This window comes from Halictus rubicundus, chromosome 3, assembly GCF_050948215.1.
Source record: "Halictus rubicundus isolate RS-2024b chromosome 3, iyHalRubi1_principal, whole genome shotgun sequence".
Taxonomy (NCBI): Eukaryota; Metazoa; Arthropoda; class Insecta; order Hymenoptera; family Halictidae; genus Halictus; species Halictus rubicundus.
Window position 1 is genome coordinate 6,905,180 of NC_135151.1, and position 20,927 is coordinate 6,926,106.

Genomic DNA, 20,927 nt, shown 5'->3' on the forward strand with positions numbered 1-20,927 from the left:
CGGACGAATTTAGCGCGAGAAAAAAAACGACGGAATAAAAGGGCGAGAGGGAGTAATCGGTGCCCGGAGCTAGAGAAGAGGTCCCCCAGGTGATTAGCAGGACCTTTAAGGACGATCGAATTACTTGGAGCGCGGAATTCCCCGTACGGGACGATTTGTAGCAGTAATCCGGGCTTACGGTTCCCGGTGCCTGGATGCGCTTTAATATGATTTAAACCTACCACCGTGTTGGCTACCGTGTTACGATCGCGGAGCCTCTTACCGGCTCTACACGGACCTTCGCGGAGAGGCGAAGTGAAGTCCTTGAGAAGGAGAGGCTCGAGAAAGAGGAGGAGGAGGACGAAGAAGAAGCAAGGCAGAGAGAAGAGCGAGGAGGAGGTTCACCGGGCGATGAAGCGAGACAGCTATACACGCGTGCGTACACGCAAGAAAGTGGCGTAAAATACGTAGGCGAGGTACCGGTTCTTTCCGGGGGCCCACTACTGTTCTCCGCTTTGAATTTTAAATCTGCCCCGGCTACCGAATGCAATTAAGCCGCATTCACCCGAGGAACCGGCAAAAAAATCTGCGCGCGACGCGATTACGTTGCATCGGCGGAGCCCGTGGGTGCCTTCAACACCTAGCTGTATAATTATCCGTCGATCACCGGTCCAGGAAATGATGAATTTCGAACCACCCGGTAGAAGCGCCGCGATATCCGAGAGACGCGAGTCGACGAAATTGCGCAGAATTTTCGTGTAGCCCTTGATCCACTTTGCCGTGTCGAAAGCGCGGAGTGGAAAACGCGCGCGTTTATCTCCGCACGTGTTTGCGAAGCGCAAATCCAGCCGCTCACGTGCCACAAAGACGAATCTAGTGCCACGGTGTACCTCGCGCACCGGCTCGGAAGTCCACCGATCCCTTTGTTTCCCTCTGTTCTTTCATCTCGCGCCGCGCCTTCTTCTGCTTCGCCTTCCTTCTTCGACTCCGCTCTCGTCCACGGGACGACAAGCACGAACGCTTTGAGGAAGCCGACGATTGAATGTGCACGGGGCGACGCGACGACGAGATACTTCACTGCGGCAAAAGTGACAAGGCCCCGGCAATTATAACGGGTGGCACAAAAAAAAAAGAAGACGGCGACGCCGATGACTCTTTGGGCGACGCGAGCCGAACGCAGGCTTCAAGCGCGCCGCTTAATTGAATTTAAATTTGTTCGAACACTGACGCATTGTTTCTATTGTTTCACGCTCGTGTGTACAGAATTTGTATGAAATGTTTTTGTGGATTTGCCTTCAAAACGGTACTAAAGTGTATCGATTGTTTCGTTGACTAGACTCTGAATTCTATGCATTTTTGAGAAAAATTAATATATGATTCGAATACGGACTTATGGTTTCATTTATGTGACACTCGTTCGTAAATTTGTATGAAATGTTACTACGGATTGTTGTCCAAAATGGTCCGTTCCCAAAGTATATTAAGTGTTATTTCGTCTAGACTGTGAACTTTATGAATTTATATATATCATATCTATGTTCAGTAACAATACAATAATTCAGTCTTAACTTGGCCAACAGTATGCATAATTACAAATGTTTGTATCCGAACTATAATGGCTCGGGTATTTGAATTTTTGTACCCGCGCCGCCTTCGCCAGATTATCCTGATGAAGCATAATCCAAGGCGATTTCGTCAATTGAATATACTCATCCTGGATTAAGTCTCTTGGGGAATGATTGTTTATTGGGATTTTCGTAAGCGAATTGGTCGCATGTGTACAGCTAATGGGACGTTTTTTGAATGTCCCGCTGCGTGTTCGAATGGCGAGCGCGTATCAATTGCACGCGGTAAAAATAGACGAAACCCGAGCCTGCAATTTATCCTTGGTGCACGGTGGTACGACCTTTAATTATGAAATTACAGTACGTCCGATGAGATTGATATGAATTTTTAGAGTTCGGGGAAACTCGAACAGGTTTCGAGCGAATTCAATGGATTGTTGATAGAGGGCTTAATTATGGGTGGGTTGAGGCTCGGGAATGATTCCTCTGACGCTGAAATTGCTTCAGATGTGTGTGAGGACAGAATAAATTAGTTTAAAGTTAATAAGATATATATTAAATATTTAACTGTACTGTTATTTATTATAAACATGATATCTAGAAAATTATAGGACCTCGTGATCATTATTGATCCATTGATCATCTAGATTGCGACATCTGCCGAATGAAGGAGGAAATGATAGCGTTTCATGGTTGACCATCAGATGGCAGTGAAACAACGGACACAGTTCGGTCGTTGGTAAAGTTTTTTGCGTAAACAGACCGGTGTCGATGCTTTGTCTTTGTATAAACAGTTAAAAAAGGTGTAAATCAAGGTGAAACAGGTGAAATATGAAATTATATGTACAGTGTGTTACTCTGACCTTTGAAGTTCGAAGTGACGCTCTCTTTTACGTGTTCTTTCTTTCGATTTTCTACTGCGGGTCACATCAACAGCAGTTGAACAGGTAATTCTCTTATTTATTGAAAAGTATTCTTTAATATAGTCTTTCAATATTTAAAACTGCACCGCTTGTGCACTAAACTGCATTCAATTTAAAATACATTGTTTTTCTGCGAGAGTTGCTAATTGTAAGTTGTTTCGAAACTAATTTTGTCGGTGCGTACTTCTTCGAAATTGTAACCGACTGATCTGATGGTTTTCGCGCCACGTGGCGCTGTAGGCGACTATTTAAACAATTGTTCACATTCTATTTATTTGAAGGAATTTTTAATATTAATTTGGTCAAGGAATTAATCGACCAGTCATGAATGATGACGGTTTGGACGAGACGATTTGTAAACGCGTCAAACTTACGAAAGAATCGGCTATCGAGGACATTGCGTGTACTATTAGTAAGCGATTATTGTTTATAAATGAAGTCAAGTGGTTTACAGTTGTATATTGATGTATTATGTATTAATTTATGATATGTGTCTAGAAGGATTGAATTAATTTACAGAGATTTAACTGAATTACGATCGAAGTTGTGTTGAGGTTATGTATTGCAGTCAGTAAGTTGATATAAATTACCTTGATTTTTAGGTAACATAGCAGACACGGTAGAATCCATAAGCAACAGTTACAGGAGTTTGTTAAAAGTTAACAAGGCTGTAGTTATGTATTGTCTGGAAGCTCAAAAACGTGCAAAGAAATCAAGTATGGAAGAAATAGAGTCTAGCTTACAGCAGACTATGTTGGAGAGACCTAAATGATTCGTATTATAACAGAGGAATAAAAAGACATTTCATAACAGCACATATATTTTTCAGTCATAAATAATACTATTTACAACTTATCCATATATACTCATTTTATGCTAAGAAGGATAGTTTAATAAAAATATTGCCATCAAGATAGTCACTGAAAATAACTTAGGTAATCTTACAATAAGCGATGCAGACAATGTATTTTAGATAATTGTATTTCTTTATATCACAAAAAAGTCTTTTGATATGTAAAAATATAATGACTTATATCCTGCAATATCGAATTAATACTACCTCACGAATACTATAATTATTTATTTAGTGTTGTAATAAAATGGCACGGTCGTGGAAGTTTGAGCTAGAAGCGTGTTCCATTGCATAGCTATCTCGCGAGTCTTGTGATGTAGTGTACAACTCCTCCGACTCCTCTTAGTATTCTGGATCGTCTTTTGGCTTTCTCCTAGGATCTGCAGCGTCTAGTGGCACTATAACCGGTGGTACTGTGTCTGGTTTTTGCGTCCTACTAAATTTATAGTCTGTACCCTTTGTTGGTTGGAACCATGATCTGGATAGTGGAAATTGCTTACACCTGAAACGTATTGTTTAGTCTCGAGGATGCATGTCAGTCCCAAAACCTAAAAAATTGTATCTATACATGCAGAATGCACAGTATGCTTCTAATGAACGTTTTAATAAACATTGACCATACGCAGTTAAAGAAATGCATGCTTCAGTTGTTATTTATTTAATGCAGTAACAAAAAGAAAGTGTGGCTTCAGTGCATTCTTGCAAATAGAATGGTTATCATAAATTAAGTCGGAATACTCAGTAACACAGTGAGTGCTGTGAGTTAATGTTTAATTCATTTTGTACACCAAAAGATTTGAAGAAAACTGTTTTTCCATCAAACAGATAACAATCTGACATACTGTTGCCACCATGATTTATTCATGATATCATTCTCATATCATAACAAAATAAAAAGCATTTTATTTTATATCACATATTTCGATCTATTTGTTTTTCTTGTTAATAATTATTGTTGCTCATACCACAATAAATGTTAGTTGTAACAAGCGTTAGTACAGCTGAATGAAAGATCATGCGACTATGCAACACTCAGCGTGTTAGTTCCGCGAATGAAGGGAAAAAGATAAAAAAAAAAGTTTAGAGTAAAAAATCAAAGAAATGGTCTGGTGCATCGCGTGCAGCTTACAAGATGTGCGAGAGAGCAGCGTGCAGTGTGATAAGACAGTTGCCCAATTCCCGTAGTGCCACTCCTATTGTTTCCGCTCACACCTGCACGTGTTCTGATCAAAGTAGAACCCGGTAGAACATTCTTGCTCGTCCCTGCACATACAGACACAAAGATCTGGGTTCCAGATTTTGGTTTCGTTCTTCCCGCGACACTTTTCCTCCTCGTCAACGTTGTCGCACCTGCATCTGCATTCTGGCTGCACGTACGACTGTTTTTCGTTGCAGTGCTGAAAAGATGCGAAACGAATTTCAGTTCCTCAATGATTACAAACCATCACCTATCCTAAACGCCAATTCATACTTTAACCGATTTTTAACCTTTCAATGTATTATTTTTCACTAGATTGTACATCTCTATGGAAAATTGACGTTGCTTGATGCAATTCAAAGAAGCAGGAATTAGATGGAAGTTCATTATTGTTCTTAAGTATTTTAGACACATTTGTCTTTTTCATAAATGCGTGAAATTCGCAGTCTACTTTTCACAGTAATCTACCTTGACCCGGTTGGATGTCTTTGCACACCTGTGCAAATTATCTTCAATTTCTATGAACGACATTCGTGAAAAATACAAGACTTTGTTACAAGGTTTAACTATCTGATGAAAATAATTTCAATATTTTTAAAAATTATCCTCTGCAGTAACAGTGTAATTTACTTAACAGATGGTATTGCTGATGATATGGCTTCAATGCTCGGACAGTGAACATGTTAATTATGGACTAATGGACAGAAAATAGAGGCCCAACTATGTTGGAGAGAACAGAAAATGTTAAACTCTGTAGAACAAGAGTATAGCTCGCGAGGCTGGCGCGATAGCGTTCGCGAACCGAGTTGCACTGGTTTAAGGAGGAAGATGCCAATTATCGGCTGTCCTCAAATTACCTCCTGCTTGATTCTGCAGTCACACTTGCATTTCGTGTGCTCCTCCAGCGGCACGATGCGTTTCTCCTTGTACGTCATTTCGTTGGTAGCGCCTACGGAGACGACCATCACCTGAAAGCATTTACACCGTCGATTCACTTTACTCAATCCATCCAGTCAATGATCCTTCATGACGATCCTCATGATCTTACCTCGAAGTTTCGAAAATTAGATGCAACCGGTTGACACGAGAGCCCCGCATGGGTGCAGCATCCTCCGCATCTCTTGATCCGCGTGCACGAGGGGAAGTATAGGGTGGATGGATCTTCTTCGATCTTTAGGGAGACTGGCTGCAACTCGGGACTGCACCTTGCAGGGATTGGTCGATCGGCTTGCGATCGTTCTTGGCCATCACCGCTCCCCATTCTACCTGCAAGACCTAAACCTGCTTCTGAAAATTGAAGAGTCTGCGTATTTATTGTAGGGAGTGTGTGTAACTAATCATTGTGAAATTGTAGAGATATTTTAATACATCATCGAAGTAACTAACAGAATTTCTGTTGGTTAAAACGAGTTATAAATAGTGTTGCTATGGCGACTTATGTCTAGCCCGTTCTATTTAGTCATACTGTCAATTTTTTGGACCCGATACACCAAGCTCCTCTTTAAAGTGAAAGAATGCAGTTAGACGATTTCTCGTCGGCCCAGATTCCTTTGGAATCCCTTTTACGTCAGTAGAGTAGTTTCTGTGGTTTGGTGTCGGTGACGGCCTGCTAAGGTTCCCGTCGTAAAACCTACATTGCTCTTTTAGAGGATGGACGAGTGCACGCAAGCGATCTCTTTCGCGAATTGCTACTTCTCGCTGGCCGATGGCCTCGCTTCCGGTTTCGAGGACCACCTGGCCGAGGACGTGATCCTGGATTGGTTTGGTAAAACAATCAGGGGCAAGAAGAACGTGGTTGCCTTCATGGAGGCGTACAAGGTGAACAGCAGGCACATGTTTAGAACCATAGTGCCTACCTCTGACATCGGTTACAAAAAAACGTCGACGAAACGGTGAGGGAAACAAGTAGAGCAATGTTTCGATATGTGTGTGAGACACGTATGCTGTATTTGTGAAAAATGTATCTTCACTATTGTGGGATGTGCACCTTGATGAAGTTCAGAAGCTCGTTCGTCGACAAAACTCTGAATTTTCTCACATATATGTAAAAAACTCAAAATTTTGTCCACATACTTGTGACATTTTTCGGATTAAAATGAGTCCAAACACGACAGGATTCATAGCATATTTGCTCGTTTAATATTGGATTCAGTAGAATCTCGATTATCCGAACCAATGATACCTGATTTCTCACATTCTCACAGTCTGAAATGTAAACTGTTCAATCCCCACCTAGACGATTCGACAAATCATCTTCAAATCATCTTCCACTGATTAGTTCGGATAATCGAGGCTCTACTGTATCGTGGATTAAACGAGTAAATATAGTTCGAATTGTGTCTTGTTTGGAGTCATTTGAATCAGATAATTGTCACAAATCTGCCAGTACAAATCTCGTGTGAAAAATAATTACAAACAAAGAAGTTTATACCACGTATGGTGCTAGCTGCAAGAGATCAAGGAATAGCGTCTGCCCACGATATAAGCAAGATCTTGGTCCCGAAATTTCCACACATATCGAGTCATTGCTGCACCCAGCAACGCAGAAGTTTGCCTCAGGCTATGAGACCTGTTTAGGGGAATCCTAACCGCAACGATTCTACAGGAAAAAGAACTTTGATAAGAATGACCAGTCCCCGGATATACCTACGAACGAAGAAGCGAGCTGCGTGAATAAAGAATCATTCCCGGAAGCAGACACGTCTGTGGACATCGACGTCATCACGGATCACAATCAGAACGAGATCGATCCGAAGAAAATCACCGCGGCGATAGAGGACGACTGCGACATGTCTTACTATTTGAACGAGGGTGATCTCAGCAATCTTTTCAAGCTGGAGATTTCGTCGACCAACGTAGAGGAGATCGAGCAGAGCATTAATAGGATAAAATTGGAAGAGGAAATGCCGACAACCATCAAAGTTATCAAGAGACAGTGCGGCCAAGAAGATGGGTCTGTTATCGTCGAGTCTGGCACTGTGAAGTACGTCGAAGCTGACGGCGAGATTCAGTTCTCGAGGAAAGCTTGGAAACGAGGCAAGGGTTGAAGGAATTTATTAGAAACAGTAGCTACGCTCAATTCCGGTTCAATTTGGTTTCATGCAAAAGCAGTAGACAAATACAAATACAAATACAAATTACCGATCACTAGACAACGGATCTTCATGCAAAACAAAAACTCGAGCGAAATGGAAATTTATTTTCTTTCTTAATATGTTTTAAAGGTTGTAATATGTTCACTGTTTTAGATTATATTTACTAATTTTTGCAATAAATGCATATAATCCGTTGTTTACTGATCACCAGACTGTGGATTTTTATGCAAGATGAAAGCAGGAGCCAGATAAAAATTTCTTTACTTCGTCAATAATTTTAATAAATCGGGGGTAAAGTATTAAATTTTCTAAGGTTCTTTTAATGCCTCTACTCTTTCAAATTGCAGCCAATTTGCAAGCATTAAAGCGCATGAAACCTGCAGTCTACTGTTTACTGAGATGAAAATGCTTCTCAACTGCGAGAGAGCTTACAGTAATTAGGCAAGCTAGCAAGGTGAAGATCTTGATGCTAATACGTCTGAAAAAGATACTAGGATTTTTAATATTCACTGCACGAAGAATTATATTTTAGAAGAAGACTTTGGTCCGAGTTACGTTTACGATTATAATAGCTGTCCATCCCACTCTAGAGTCATTCCACGTGGATTACAAGAGTGAAATGGACAGCTATAATGACTATAATGTCTTTCAGACTTCCTCTTCATAAAATCAAACCACAATCCAAGCCGTTTCTGAACGACTTTTTAAATTAGAATTGACTGAAGGAAGTCTTTAGAACTGTAGACGATTAACAAGTAATTTAGAATTCTAGAGCTGATCTTTTCTAGCTGGTTCTCCAACTAGATAGACTAAAGAAGGGATTTTCCAACTGTACCAGCAGAAAATATTAAAAATAAATGATGTGTTCAAGATTGATGTTGTAGAATCATTTTCATCTAGGCAGACACTGAAATGAACGTTTATGTCCTACATAATTTGCTCTTTAGATTAAGGTTAAAAAAAGACTAAAAGTTCAATTCAATCTCTAAACGACTATATACTAGAAAGACAAAATTTCTCCAGTCCGTTAACAACAATGAAATTTTCTTCAACTCAGATTGTTGGACCAGCTACTCCCCAGCCATAAACAGGGTTCACAAATGGAGACGATCATGTAAACTGCAAATCGCATACTCCACGCTAACAGAAAGACCAGCGTTAGAGCAACCGCGGAAAAATTCTGCGACGTATTTCAGCCAACCGAAAGCCAGATTGCTCAGTCTAGAAGAGATCAATGAAATCAGTAACAGATTGGTGCCGAACAAGAACGATTTCAATGGTTTCCTGAAGGAGTTCGACTTCTTCAAGGACCGCAAGGGTTTTCTGGATAGTCTGGAGACAGAGTTGACGACTAAAGATTCTCTAACTCCCTCTGTCGTTCCTGAGTATGTGAAGAACAAGCTTGTGTTCAACAAACGTAACGACGTGGACGACGATCGGGACAAGAGGAAGTTCGTCTTCAATTATCAAATTCATCTTATTATTTACGAGGGCGTTAACAAGACCAAAGCAAACCTTCAGGAGGTCGAAGATAAAAAATCGAGAAAGTCGGCGGAGAAAGAAATTTTAGAAACTGTGGATGAACAGGGGGAGACACCGATCTAATCAGAAGACTGATTAAAAATCGCCTTTTGTTTACTCGCGCAGGAAATTAGATTTTCTGAGACATTACAGCAGAATGTGAAGACCATCTCGTTTTCGATATTTTAGTTTTATAGATTGTTATAGTATTGTTATGGTTAACAGGAGCAGAGTGGAGCGGAGTTTTTTTCCTAAAAAATTCGATAGATAACATAACCAGTGAAAGAGGAAACTTTATAAACCAAGGCCAAATAAACTCCTTTCTAATTTAATTCGAGGACTGATTAAAATTCGTCTTCTGTTTACTTTCACTGGCAATTACACTTCCCTACACAGTTTTGCGCAATTCTGTCTAGATATTTTCTTTTTATGGATCGTTTCACTGGAGAACGATCGCTTTCTACGATCGTATTCTTTTACGCTTTAGTTTCAAGACTATGTGTATCGGATGATCTCATGTTCTGATAGCCAGTGTTTGAGCAATGCAATCGTTAAACGCCGCGCCGCTCGCTTTAACACTGCCGCGGTTGTTGATTTATTTGTTGCGGTTTGTTCGTTAAACAATGAAGAGCTGATGCGGGCTGGCTTTGCATCGTCTACCGCTAAATTCCGTTCCGAATAGAATTGAATAAAGTATTTTTCCTCGATCGAGTTTCGTGTATCCTTCGTCACGATCTAACTGTGTTGCCTCGGAAAATATTAATTAATGAAGCGTTCCAGTCAATTTGCACTTACTGGCGACAAACGGGGGTCGTTCGGGTACACCTTTCACATGTTTCAGGAAGTCGTCCACCGACTCCATATCATTGATCTTCTGCGCCAGTTCCAGCTCTTTCTGAAAAGAAAAAACGAGCAATGAATCGCTTAAACAATAAGCTGTGAAGAAAAAGCTCTACCGCCAGTAAAGGCTGCGCGTTATCTCGACTGCACGGTAATCTAATCGTAAACGGTAACGTTGATAACGGCTCTGGATCGCCGATAAAATCGATCGTGGAAAAAAAGATTCGCGGCCGATTGTCTGAAAGGAAAGATAAAAACGCAGTTACTCGACCGTGAGTACTGTATTTTTATTTCTCTTCGAACGCAACATTTTTCCCGGGAAGAACGTGTTAATCAGGCAATTTAAAGTTTAGCTTCGGAATTCCAAAGATTTTGCGTACAGATCGCTGCAAACAAATTTTGTTGCTCGCATGCCTACACTAAGAGATCTTCCGTAAGAGAAACACCAACAATCTTCGAGCTCTGAATCATTCATGTAAATTAACTGTGGTATATTAATTAATATCGTTGCAGTACTATTCAAGAAATAGTATTCCGTATTTGTTGCAACGGTCGAAAACTATTCGAGGGAACAACAAAATGTGTTCCCGTTGTAGGAATATTTTAATATTCCATGGGTCTATGAACAAGTGGGTCCATTGAATAATAAATAACCCATAACATTATAAATTTGCAAACCAGACAGAAAGGTATGCACAGCTGCGAGCAATCTACTGGCTCATCCGTCAGAAATCTGATTCTAGTGAGCAGAACATGGCACCCGGGAAAACAGGATCGACCGGTGATAATGAAAGCATTTTCAAGCGGTGTAGCAATAATCGGGGTATTCCCGGTAATTACCAGCTTTGCGAATCACCGGCTAAGATCGTGGACACACGATCTGTTTGAGGATTACCGGACGATCGGCAGGTCAATCATCCGGGAAACCTTAAAAAGTATCCACTTTCGTCCCTGCTATATTTGGAACTGCTTCTCACTATCTCGACGGTGGGCATAGTCGCTACTTCGGACCTGGCAACCTTCATCTGGAACAGGTTTCCAGTTTGTCGACGTCCAGGAGCGATCGAACGCTGCACCGCGATTCTAAGAACCAGCTATGCGGCGATAATGTCCCCTTATGATTCATACGATCGAACTTTTTCTTCCTCGAACGTCTACAAACCGGGTCTTCGACGATCCACAGATTGTCCAACTTTTGGGAGTCGTTTAGGATCGAAGCTGGAGAAAATACTCCTCGAACGTTCGAGTTTAGTTCGAATTTGGGAAAATGTATTATTAGCAGACAGCTGATTTGTATGCAAAATAAAATGTTCCCGCATCAATTGCAAGAAACGGGAGCCACATAGAATTTTCCTTCGATCATTCGAAAACGCGGGAAATAATACGTCAATATACAAATTCTTTTATCTGTCCCACCGTTTTAAATTCCACTATTTTTGTTATAAACGCATCAAATGCGCGGTCTGATTATTCGATTGTCACATAAATGTGTTCTAACTTTAGCGATGTGGTTGTGACTCATTGCAAATACATGTAACTGAAACATTAAATAGAAGCTATTTGTAAGGAAAAATGTTATAATTGATTGTAATTCTGCACTTTGTTAACCACCTTGCTTCACAATCTAATCCCAAGGTTTCAGATTAAAACGCGCTTACTGTAACATTGATTCTGACGCTTTAAGTGCGGGTTCGATGGAAAATAAAATAAATTTTACTGTCTCAAAACCAATATACAACTGTTAGATTGCTGTTACGTGCGTCAGTTTCTAATGGGAGACTAAAAATAGTCAAGTTGGACGCAGGAAACTCGTGACATTTCTTAGACCTCTTTTTAATACATTATCTATCGGCGATTATTGTATAATTTTTGAAAATTTTGTTTTAAATTGATTATTAGCGATTTCAACCGCGAGCCATCAAGTCAGCCTTAGTAACGTAATCTAATTATTTCGTGTGGGATTAGGAAGATTTTTAAACTTCCTTTTAGTACAGGACAATTACTGAAAAGCCTATTAACATTAAATCTATCAAACACAAAACATATAAAAGTGAAACGCCTTATAGAAGCGAGAAGATTGAATTTACGTACACTTCGATTACGGTTTTTATTATATGTGCTTAAATAAAGAAGTAAATTTTGAAATAGAAGACCGATTATTCGGTCGAGGTAGGTATACTGTTAAGGCAAGGGTGTTAAATGAAAAACAGACATAATCGAACGTATTTACGTTACAACTCGAAGGTATAGAGGTCTGAGTTAAGTAGTTAATGAGAGAGAGAGTGATAAGGAAGAAAGAGAAAGGACAATCAGAAATAATTGAAGTAAGTAAAAATATCATGAAAAACATAATAAGGTGTAACCCGAAGAATAACTTGATGAACAAGTGGATGGATGAATGATTCATACACGAATCAGTGAGAGTGTAAGATAGTTTTTAACGGCCAGGAGACTGGAGATCAAACTGTCTATTTGTCTGTCTGTCTTTTCCTAGAGAAACAACAAATGATTCTGCAAAGACTCGATGCAGAGAGGAACGTTTTGCCAAACCGATTGCGTATGCAGGCGGTTTGCATCACCGTGAAATATGCTGTCGAGAGACATTGCACTTTCGAAGAACTGTCGTTCCCCTCCTAGTTGCCGCAGGACGTCAGTGTTTCCAACGATCGGTTGTAATGCCAGGCGCCAATAGTGATAGAATAGCGTTATGGCATTGGAGCACACACCGCCGATCGACACACGGTACATAATTGCATTACGATCGAACCAACGGAAACTATGCGAAAAAGTGTCGGCCTTGCCGGAAGAGCGGGCTTCACCTTGCAACACCTGCGCCGTGTGTTTTGCTAATCGTAACCTCAATTACCTCGCTTTCGGATTAGTCAGCGGTACGGTATCCTAATTTGCTTATGCACTGACCTCTCCATCGAGCTGACACACCGTTCCCTTATTAAATGTTTAATTTGTCACATTCTTTGCATTTCGATTCTTCTCACTTTGATCATGTAAGTCGACGTAGCAGTGGTCATAGAATGAAAATGGCGTTGTAATATTTATAAGATAAAGTCGATGCTGAATCTAGGAATGAGAAAATTCAATTTCTATTAAAAAATCATTTTTCAATATTGTAAAAGTCTGAAATCTCTTTACGATTCTGTTGCATTTGTATGCATTCGTGAAAAGTATCGATTTAACTCAAGATTAGAGTAAAGTAGAATTGATTGAAGTAAAACCTGAAGTGAAAATTGGTGAAATATCTTTACAAGATCTTTTTCAGTACTATTCTCGAGTATGTGAGGATCGATACAAGACGTGCAAACACTTTATCGCTGTATATTTCAAGATGAAGGTTAAGGATGATTCATTTATTACTAATTTGCCTAGATAGCTCATTATAGAGACATTATTGAGACTCAAGTGGCATTTCTAACGGAGTAAAATCACTATTAAGTACATTTGAAAATATAAATATAAATCTTTTATCGACTAAAATTATGAAATAAAATATTTTATAATTTTATAAAATTATCCGTATCCGCATAACCCTACGTGCTCTACAACATTTCCCGACAACTCCCAATTACCGAGTCATCGGTTTAAATCGTTTAGCACCTGTCGTTGAACTAACCCGTACATTCAGCTCGATGTTCCGCGAGCACAATTTGCACAACTGAAATTGCAACACGACCCGTGTGACGCAAACAGAGGATTTACAAGCCGCACAAGCGTCATAACATCGTCATCCATTGAAAACCTGCAACCAGAAGATACCGGTCTACTAGGTAGATATCACCGTTAGGGTGTTTAGGAACTTTAAGGTTTGATCGACGTCTTCCGTGATCCATGAATCATCCGGTAAAAGAGTCGCCGGACGTAAGATTTACGCGATTGCGATGTAATCGACGAGGTATTTGTCGAGCGGCGTGTAATCAGTCACCTGTACATCGTATCACGGACACCGTGCCGAGCATTTGAAGCGTGTCGTGCACCATCGAGGTTTCTATACTTCGATCTCTCACACATCCTTGACATTAGTGTTGCCCGGCCTTCGACGTCATGCACAGGTCTTTGCGGGAAAAACGAGCGTGCTCTCGTTGACAAGGATGTCGTAACATCAATGTCTGCCGACGTGAACAGGAATTGGCTCCTCCCATTCTATCGCAACTTTTAAGAGCCAAGACTCCGTAGATTCGCGATAAGGTAGAGTGACCACGTTACCGACAATAGTAGGCGAAAAATGGTTTTACGTGCCCCAACTTTTCGTTCCTTATATGAGAATATTTTTCGCTTGGAAAGGGCTCATTCGAAAGAGGAAGGTTCAATCTAGCGCGCGCTGGTCATGAGCTGCCGAGATTATGCAGATATTTGGTAATATAAGCGTTAGAAGTAGGCCAAAAATTGACGATGCGCGTGTCGTGGAATCCAAGCATTTTTATGCCATTGGATGAGTTTTCTAGATGAAATCGAGAGCTACAAATTTAGCTATATTTTGTCTTGATTCTCTGCGAGATAAAACCGAAAACTTGAAGCACGTTTCTGGCGTCAGAATTCCTAATAACCATAATACAGAGCAAAAAATGTGACAAGTTTAGTCACAGATTTAGGACTCGTCGGATCAAAACCAAGACGGATCTTAAGTCAGTGACTGAAGGCTGTGACTGCCCTTGGCTCTTAATGCTCTAATCGATGACAACGATCGGTATGACCAAAGTGTCTCAGGTAATGAAACCTTATCTCGTGGACCTACGTTTTCACCGTGTGCAAGAAACTAAACTAAAATTTATTTTATTTTATTTGAAGGAACAGGCACTGGCCCCTCCCATTCTATCGTTACTTATCGCACTACTCGATGACAACGAACCCAGATACTGGAACCTCATCTTTTCGACCTAAGTTCTGACTTCTTTTTCGATGCAAAATTCAGCTCCTCCTGTTCTATAGCAATTTAGAACTCAACGACAACGATCCCAGTATGACCAAGAGACTCTTAATCCTTTAAACAGAAACCTACTTCCTTCGTTTACTATTATTTTAATTAGACAATCAATTTTACCATTCAGAAAGATGAAATTCTATTTTCTGCTGAAAAACGTTCGGAGAAGGCAACTCAGCGAAACAGCAGTTTTACGTTCTTTCACTTTGAATAAATAATTTTATTATTGAGAAACCTTGTCTTTCGGAACAATATTTTGATTCTGATGCAAAATACTTCGAGACAAGAAACAACAGATTTTATCAGTGATTTTTCTTGGGCTTCCAATTGTATTATTGAGACACCTTATCTCTATGACGAATGTTTTGACTCTCTTCTGATGCAAGACACATTGAATTAAGAAACTATGACTTTGAGTTTTTCTTACTCCAACTAGAATAACCAATCTTATTATTTCAAATTGTACTTCTCGATGCGAGAAGCTTGAAAAAGAAGCAGCAGCGATTGCATTTCATTCTACACCGAGCTACCAATCTTGTTATTAAGACTCCTTATCATTGACATCAAGAATTGACTCTCTTCCGGTGCAAGACACATTGAACCAACAAATTGCGACTCCATTTTTTCTCACTTTGAGTAGAACAACCAATTTTATTATTTAAAATTGTTCTTTCGTCTTGAAGACGCCAGAAGGAAGAAGCAACGGCGATTATATTTTACTCTGTGCTAAACTAGCAATTTTATAATTCGAACACCTTATCTCTGGGCCCAACTGTTGCCTCGCTTCCGGTGCAAAAGGACTCGGAAAACAGAAAACAATATTTTCCCGTTCACCTGACCACTTTTCTATCAATTTTATTATTTAAAATTGTTCTTTCGTCTTGGAGACGCCAGAAGGAAGAAGCAACGGCGATTATATTTTACTCTGTGCTAAACTAGCAATTTTATAATTCGAACACCTTATCTCTGGGCCCAACTGTTGCCTCACTTCCGGTGCAAAAGCACTCGGAAAACAGAAAACAATATTTCCCCGTTCACCTGACCACTTTCCTACCAATTTTATTATTTAAAATTGTTCTTTCGTCTTGGAGACGCCAGAAGGAAGAAGCAACGGCGATTATATTTTACTCTGTGCTAAACTAGCAATTTTATAATTCGATCACCTTATCTCTGGGCCCAACTGTTGCCTCGCTTCCGGTGCAAAAGCACTCGGAAAACAGGAAACAATATTTCCTCGTTCAATTGACCAATTTCCCATCGAAGATACGAAAGATAAGGAGCGAGTCTATGTTCTCCCACTCCGTTCGTCTAATTTTGCTATTCACTGTTCATGCAAATCGTCGCGCGAGATGAACAACAAAAAAAGCCGCGAACAAACGCCTCTGCCAGTATATACACATGTACACTTATCCACAGAATCAACCAGAACATGATCGCCGCGAATTTCGCGTCGATGATCGACAGTCGTTTCGACGTCCGCGATAAAAGCACGGACAGTGACTCGACAGAGAATTTTTCACGTCCGCAATCGAGTAGATTGGTTTCCGAGTTGTTCAGGCCCATTGTGTGCACGCTCTTTACAACCGCCTCACGCCGGACAACATAATTGCGCTATTTACCGTACAGAAAACGTGGGAGTGTCGCGAGCCTTGTGCCTTGTGGGAACGTACACGGTCCAGAAGTTTATCAAGGAGTTTGTCAAGCTCTAAGAATCGTTGCTAAAGCCAGGAGAGTCTATTCGAGAGTGAAATTCTCAAGTAAAAGTATTTCGCACGAGTTTTCACTCTGAAAAGGAAACCTGAAAGGAAAGTGAGAAAGAGAGAGAGAGAGACAGAGAGACTACGAATAAATCTTTACCGATAGGACGGAGCGTTCGTCGATTTCATCGGGGAACAGGAATCTGTCGTCGATTTGCGCCAGTGTCAATCCGATCGCTGCAATCAACAACAGGAAGCCGACCAGGAACGCGCTCGGTTTCCACAGCGACATTTTCGTGCACGAAAATCGCTGCCGCTGCTGTTGCTGTGACTCCTCCTCCTCCTCGTTCGGCACTGGAATATATTACTCTGGATAAGTGAGAAATATTTCCTTCGAGTTGCGAGAAACGGTCCACGGAAAAAGCGACGAGCACACGGGGACACCACGTTGTTTCGGTACTTGTGATTTCCAGGGGACCTGCGTGCGGGATCGTCGCGCGTTCTTCTTCGTCGTGCACGTGTTGCTTACGAGACACGGATTGCCGAGACACAACAACTCCTAGTCACGGGAGCACGGTTCTTCGCATCGCACGCGTCCCGTTGCACCGTGGAGAACGCGCACACCTGACGTACACGAGGACAAAACACACCTGAGCAGGTTCCTCTGCTCGCGCCGCGATCGACTGCCGAAGCGAATACGTCCCGGCGCGTATTTCTGGCCACACACACGCGCCACCAGCTCACGCACGAATCGCAATAGACGGCACACCGCTAATCGGCTGTCGTGTGCCGGTTCTCGCTCGCGGATATTGGACTTTCCAATTTTTGTGCCGCCGCGACGGCTTCCTTTCCGATGATTAATCCCCCGGCTTATCTTAAGAATCGAGCGGGACCACCGTTATCTGGGACGATAAGGATGTTTCGGGGCGATTTTTGCGATCCCGGGAACGCGCGTCGTCTCGGATGATTGGGGAGAATCACAGCTGGGTGAAATAGTATTTTACATAGTAAATAGTAAATAATCCTATTCATTTTAACACGTTCACTGCCATGTCACCCATACGTGAGTGAAGGAATTATTTGTCCTGGTTTTAAAATGAATTTTTACGTTAATATATTCATTGTACCAAATTCAATTAGGATCTGTAAAATGCAAGAAAGCTGGAGGACTACTCAATATCATACATTTAATTTTTTGCAATTTTTATTTCATTAAATAACTTGCTGTGATTTTATGGAATTTTTGAGGTTTCTAGTTGGGCAGTCAAAGTGTTAAAGTATGCGTACAACTTTGGAAATAAAATATTTTATTTGATGCAATAAGTTTTTAAAGCAGTGTTTCAAAATAATATTTTATTTGAAGAATATTTTAAATATTTTGATTTCATCTCGAAATATTTTATTCCCTTTATTTTAAATATTCTAAATATTTTATTATAAGTATTATAAGTACTTTATTTTATGCCAGATTATTGAAATAAAATGTTTTATTTTGTGTTTCAGATTGTTAACTGAAAATATTTTATTTTATGATTCAGATTTTTGAAATACAAGTATATTATTTCATGGTTTAGATTGTCAAAATAAACATATTTTACTGTAAAATATTAAATGGTACTTGAAATATTCATTTCACCAAATATTGCCCACCTCTGGGGAGGATTCAGGTGCTTGAGGATCGTTGTGCGGAAATCGCGACACTTGAAGAGGATGCATTTTTGCGGTGGTGGAAAGTCTTTGTTTTGTTTTGTTTTGTTGCCGCAGATTGTGTAGAATCGTCAAGAATTTAGGGTAGAATAAATTAGCATCAAGTATAGTGGTGGGCTTCTTTATTTTTATGCAGCCGTACATCCATGAGAAGTAGTAACTGCGCAAAACTGCAGAACGCCAATTCATAGATAAAATTAATAGAATTGGACAGACATAGACTTGTGTTAAACTTACTCGATAGAGTAAGATAGTGTGGCTACCATGCTTGCAAATGTATCTGATGTTGTTGACTCTGCATTTTTTTAGCACTGGTGCCTTATCTTTGGTCTCCGCCCGTTAAGATTTTTTATAACTACAGGTGAATCGATTTTTATCCTCGATTAGGATTTTTCGTGTCGTTCGTAGGGAATGATGCAGTTCATGCTAATTGCGTTGTTTTGAGTGGTGGCTACAGAAATTGTAACATTCTGAAATCGTTAATGTTTTTAGTCTAATTCTCACGATTGAAGCTTGTGTTGTTGATATATCATTGATTTTAATCCTGTAGAAGTTTAAGCTAGAAAAAAATTCACAGGACCTGCTACGCTTGCAATGTATGAAAACATCGAGGATATTTTATTTTTAAGCAATAGTGTTGTTTTGTTTGTGTGCACTTTTTTGTATGGTTACAGGAAATTGTGCATTCAAAATGATGACAGGGTTTTAAAGGTGTTCAAGCTAGCACAAAGATGAGCAAATAATTTGATTTTTTAGTTTCCTTTCGGGTGACTGTTCCATTCTTATCAAAACGGAAATTGATGCATGTAACGTTATCTGTGTGGATTGCGATTTCCGTTCCTATACGTCGGAAATGTTGCATCGCATATTGTATTAGGTCATTTGACGTACATTCGTGTGGTTTGTTGTCGTTCTAGCTGATAACTACGTACTACGATTGTGACTGAATAATTATTAAATCCAACATGCAATAAATACGCAGCAGACATCCTTTTTTGAACGATATTTTATCTACAATATCAGTAAGTTGCTTCAATCCTTTTATCTCTGGGATGATTAATTTAGTATTTCTTGTGTCTGTTTCTGCTCGAACGTGACGCTATAGCCAGATTAGGCTTTCCCTGTATTAAAAAATTCTTCTTCACAGAAAGGATAAAAAATGATTTCTACAATCTTCTTGAAATAACCACTTTTTGATTGGAACATTTCACCACAATTTTGTAATATTTTTAGCAAAAAGGGAATATTAATATATACTAATATATAATATTCCTTTTTTTAATATTTTTTTTTTTTATATTTTTGTAATGTTTTTTTAGCTCTACTTGTTCACCTTCATATAAATTCAAGAAGACAGGTTTATCGGTTAGCATTCTCTGCTATTCCCTTATCGAAATTTCCTAATTAAGAATAGGATTCAAAGAAGCCATCTATGTACAAATTTTTCCGAGTAATCATTCAATATGGAGATTTCGTCGCTAGACCCACGAAGCTTGGTAACCTTGCGTCACGAATTTACTTTACATTAATTAGCGGTTTTTGTCCATATTAATGATTTTTTTGTTGTGTAATTCGATTGAGAAGATAAGCGAAGTTTGAGCGTCTGAAACGTTGACAGTCGAGTTGGTTGCTCGACGAGAGGATTTTAATGATTACGGGGTCGACCAAGGGCGTGGGTGTATTAATTTACATGCGAGATTAAACTATTCTAGGATTGCTCTGTATAATGCAATGCCTCAAGGTAGCGGTTTGTTAAAAAATTCGGTACGCTGTTCTCATGCACGAGTTGGTACGCAGTGCTCGTGTAATAATCATGATTGAAGTATCCAGGATGCAAGTGACGAACAACATTGTAACATAAGTTGGTTTATTATTAATCGTGATTTAATCATGTCAGAATTATCGATCGCCGGAGATACTATCGTACTGATTGCAACGCGTAATCGATATCTCCATTCGCGAATGCTATTTTTTCTGCATTGAAAAGTGTATTCATAGATTAAAAATTCTTTTTTAATTGCTCAGTTTATAGATACAAGCCTGCCTTTATCATATTTAATAATCGATTTGTCTTTGAGGAAGACAACAAATGAGAAGCGGGAATCGAAGGTGGAAGGATTAATGTTGGCATGATCATTAGCACTAGATTTACGGGACCCGTCAAAACGACGGATTCTAATATTTTTAAATTTCGAATATTGAGATTGTAAAAATGCATCCATGAGCAATTATTTAACAAATTCATTTCTTTGGATATATATTATTAAAAAATGGCTACAAACTTTGATCGATACATTCATGTTATTTTTATAAAGTAATGTAAAATAGTCATTTTTAGTGCTCCGTGAACCTAGTATTAAGAAGATCGCCGAATATCCTTCCTAATTTCAACTAAATTGCTCGCCTAGCATATTGCTCTTATTTTACTCTTAAGCTTATGAAGCTCTGTGAATCATAGGTCCACGAATGCTAGGCATTCCAAACATTATAGTGATCTTCTCGTGTCTGTTGTAAATTCTGGATGCAGCCATTTTGTTTACAACAACGACCGATAAATAGGCAGTTTATTGGGATCTAGGAATCCATTACCCATACATCATACTATAAAATTTGCAA

At 39.7% G+C, this 20,927-nt stretch overlaps 2 protein-coding genes and 1 long non-coding RNA gene across 5 annotated transcripts; 2 read left to right on the forward strand and 1 right to left on the reverse strand.

Moving 5' to 3' along the window:
* Nucleotides 1-2,230: 2,230 nt before the first annotated feature.
* Nucleotides 2,231-9,535, forward strand: LOC143352528 (uncharacterized). The gene is made up of 4 exons (XM_076785106.1): nt 2,231-2,491; nt 6,166-6,410; nt 7,124-7,554; nt 8,671-9,535. Exons 2-4 carry the CDS (start codon nt 6,169-6,171, stop codon nt 9,216-9,218), a joined length of 1,221 nt encoding a protein of 406 aa, XP_076641221.1. The 5' UTR covers nt 2,231-2,491; nt 6,166-6,168; the 3' UTR covers nt 9,219-9,535.
* On the forward strand, nt 2,644-3,282 carry LOC143352546 (uncharacterized). The gene is made up of 2 exons (XR_013081958.1): nt 2,644-2,879; nt 3,070-3,282. It is a non-coding gene; the product is annotated as an uncharacterized LOC143352546 (long non-coding RNA).
* Nucleotides 3,473-17,290, reverse strand: Pvf1 (PDGF- and VEGF-related factor 1). 3 transcript variants are annotated; one of them, XM_076785117.1, is made up of 6 exons: nt 16,765-17,290; nt 9,930-10,029; nt 5,567-5,784; nt 5,376-5,486; nt 4,533-4,717; nt 3,473-3,822 (listed from the first exon to the last, which is right to left on the reverse strand). In XM_076785117.1, exons 1-6 carry the CDS (start codon nt 16,894-16,896, stop codon nt 3,663-3,665), a joined length of 906 nt encoding a protein of 301 aa, XP_076641232.1. In that variant the 5' UTR covers nt 16,897-17,290; the 3' UTR covers nt 3,473-3,662. The 3 variants fall into 3 exon arrangements, with proteins under 3 accessions (XP_076641232.1, XP_076641231.1, XP_076641230.1); XM_076785116.1 differs by having other exon boundaries at nt 5,567-5,793; XM_076785115.1 differs by having other exon boundaries at nt 5,567-5,805.
* Between the last annotated feature and the right edge of the window lie 3,637 nt (nt 17,291-20,927).

What these genes read in the sequence shown, in the direction of transcription:
- LOC143352528 (XM_076785106.1), top strand. Translation starts at nt 6,169, where the DNA reads ATGGACGAGTGCACGCAAGCGATCTCTTTCGCGAATTGCTACTTCTCG. An exon ending in AAAAAAACGTCGACGAAACG is followed by an intron (nt 6,411 to 7,123) that starts GTGAGGGAAACA and finishes ACGATTCTACAG; the next exon opens with GAAAAAGAACTTTGATAAGA. An exon ending in GAGGAAAGCTTGGAAACGAG is followed by an intron (nt 7,555 to 8,670) that starts GCAAGGGTTGAA and finishes TCTTCAACTCAG; the next exon opens with ATTGTTGGACCAGCTACTCC.
- Pvf1 (XM_076785115.1), bottom strand. Translation starts at nt 16,896, where the DNA reads ATGTCGCTGTGGAAACCGAGCGCGTTCCTGGTCGGCTTCCTGTTGTTG. An exon ending in ACGAACGCTCCGTCCTATCG is followed by an intron (nt 10,030 to 16,764) that starts GTAAAGATTTAT and finishes TTTTCTTTTCAG; the next exon opens with AAAGAGCTGGAACTGGCGCA. An exon ending in ACTGCAGAATCAAGCAGGAG is followed by an intron (nt 4,718 to 5,375) that starts GTAATTTGAGGA and finishes GCATCTTTTCAG; the next exon opens with CACTGCAACGAAAAACAGTC.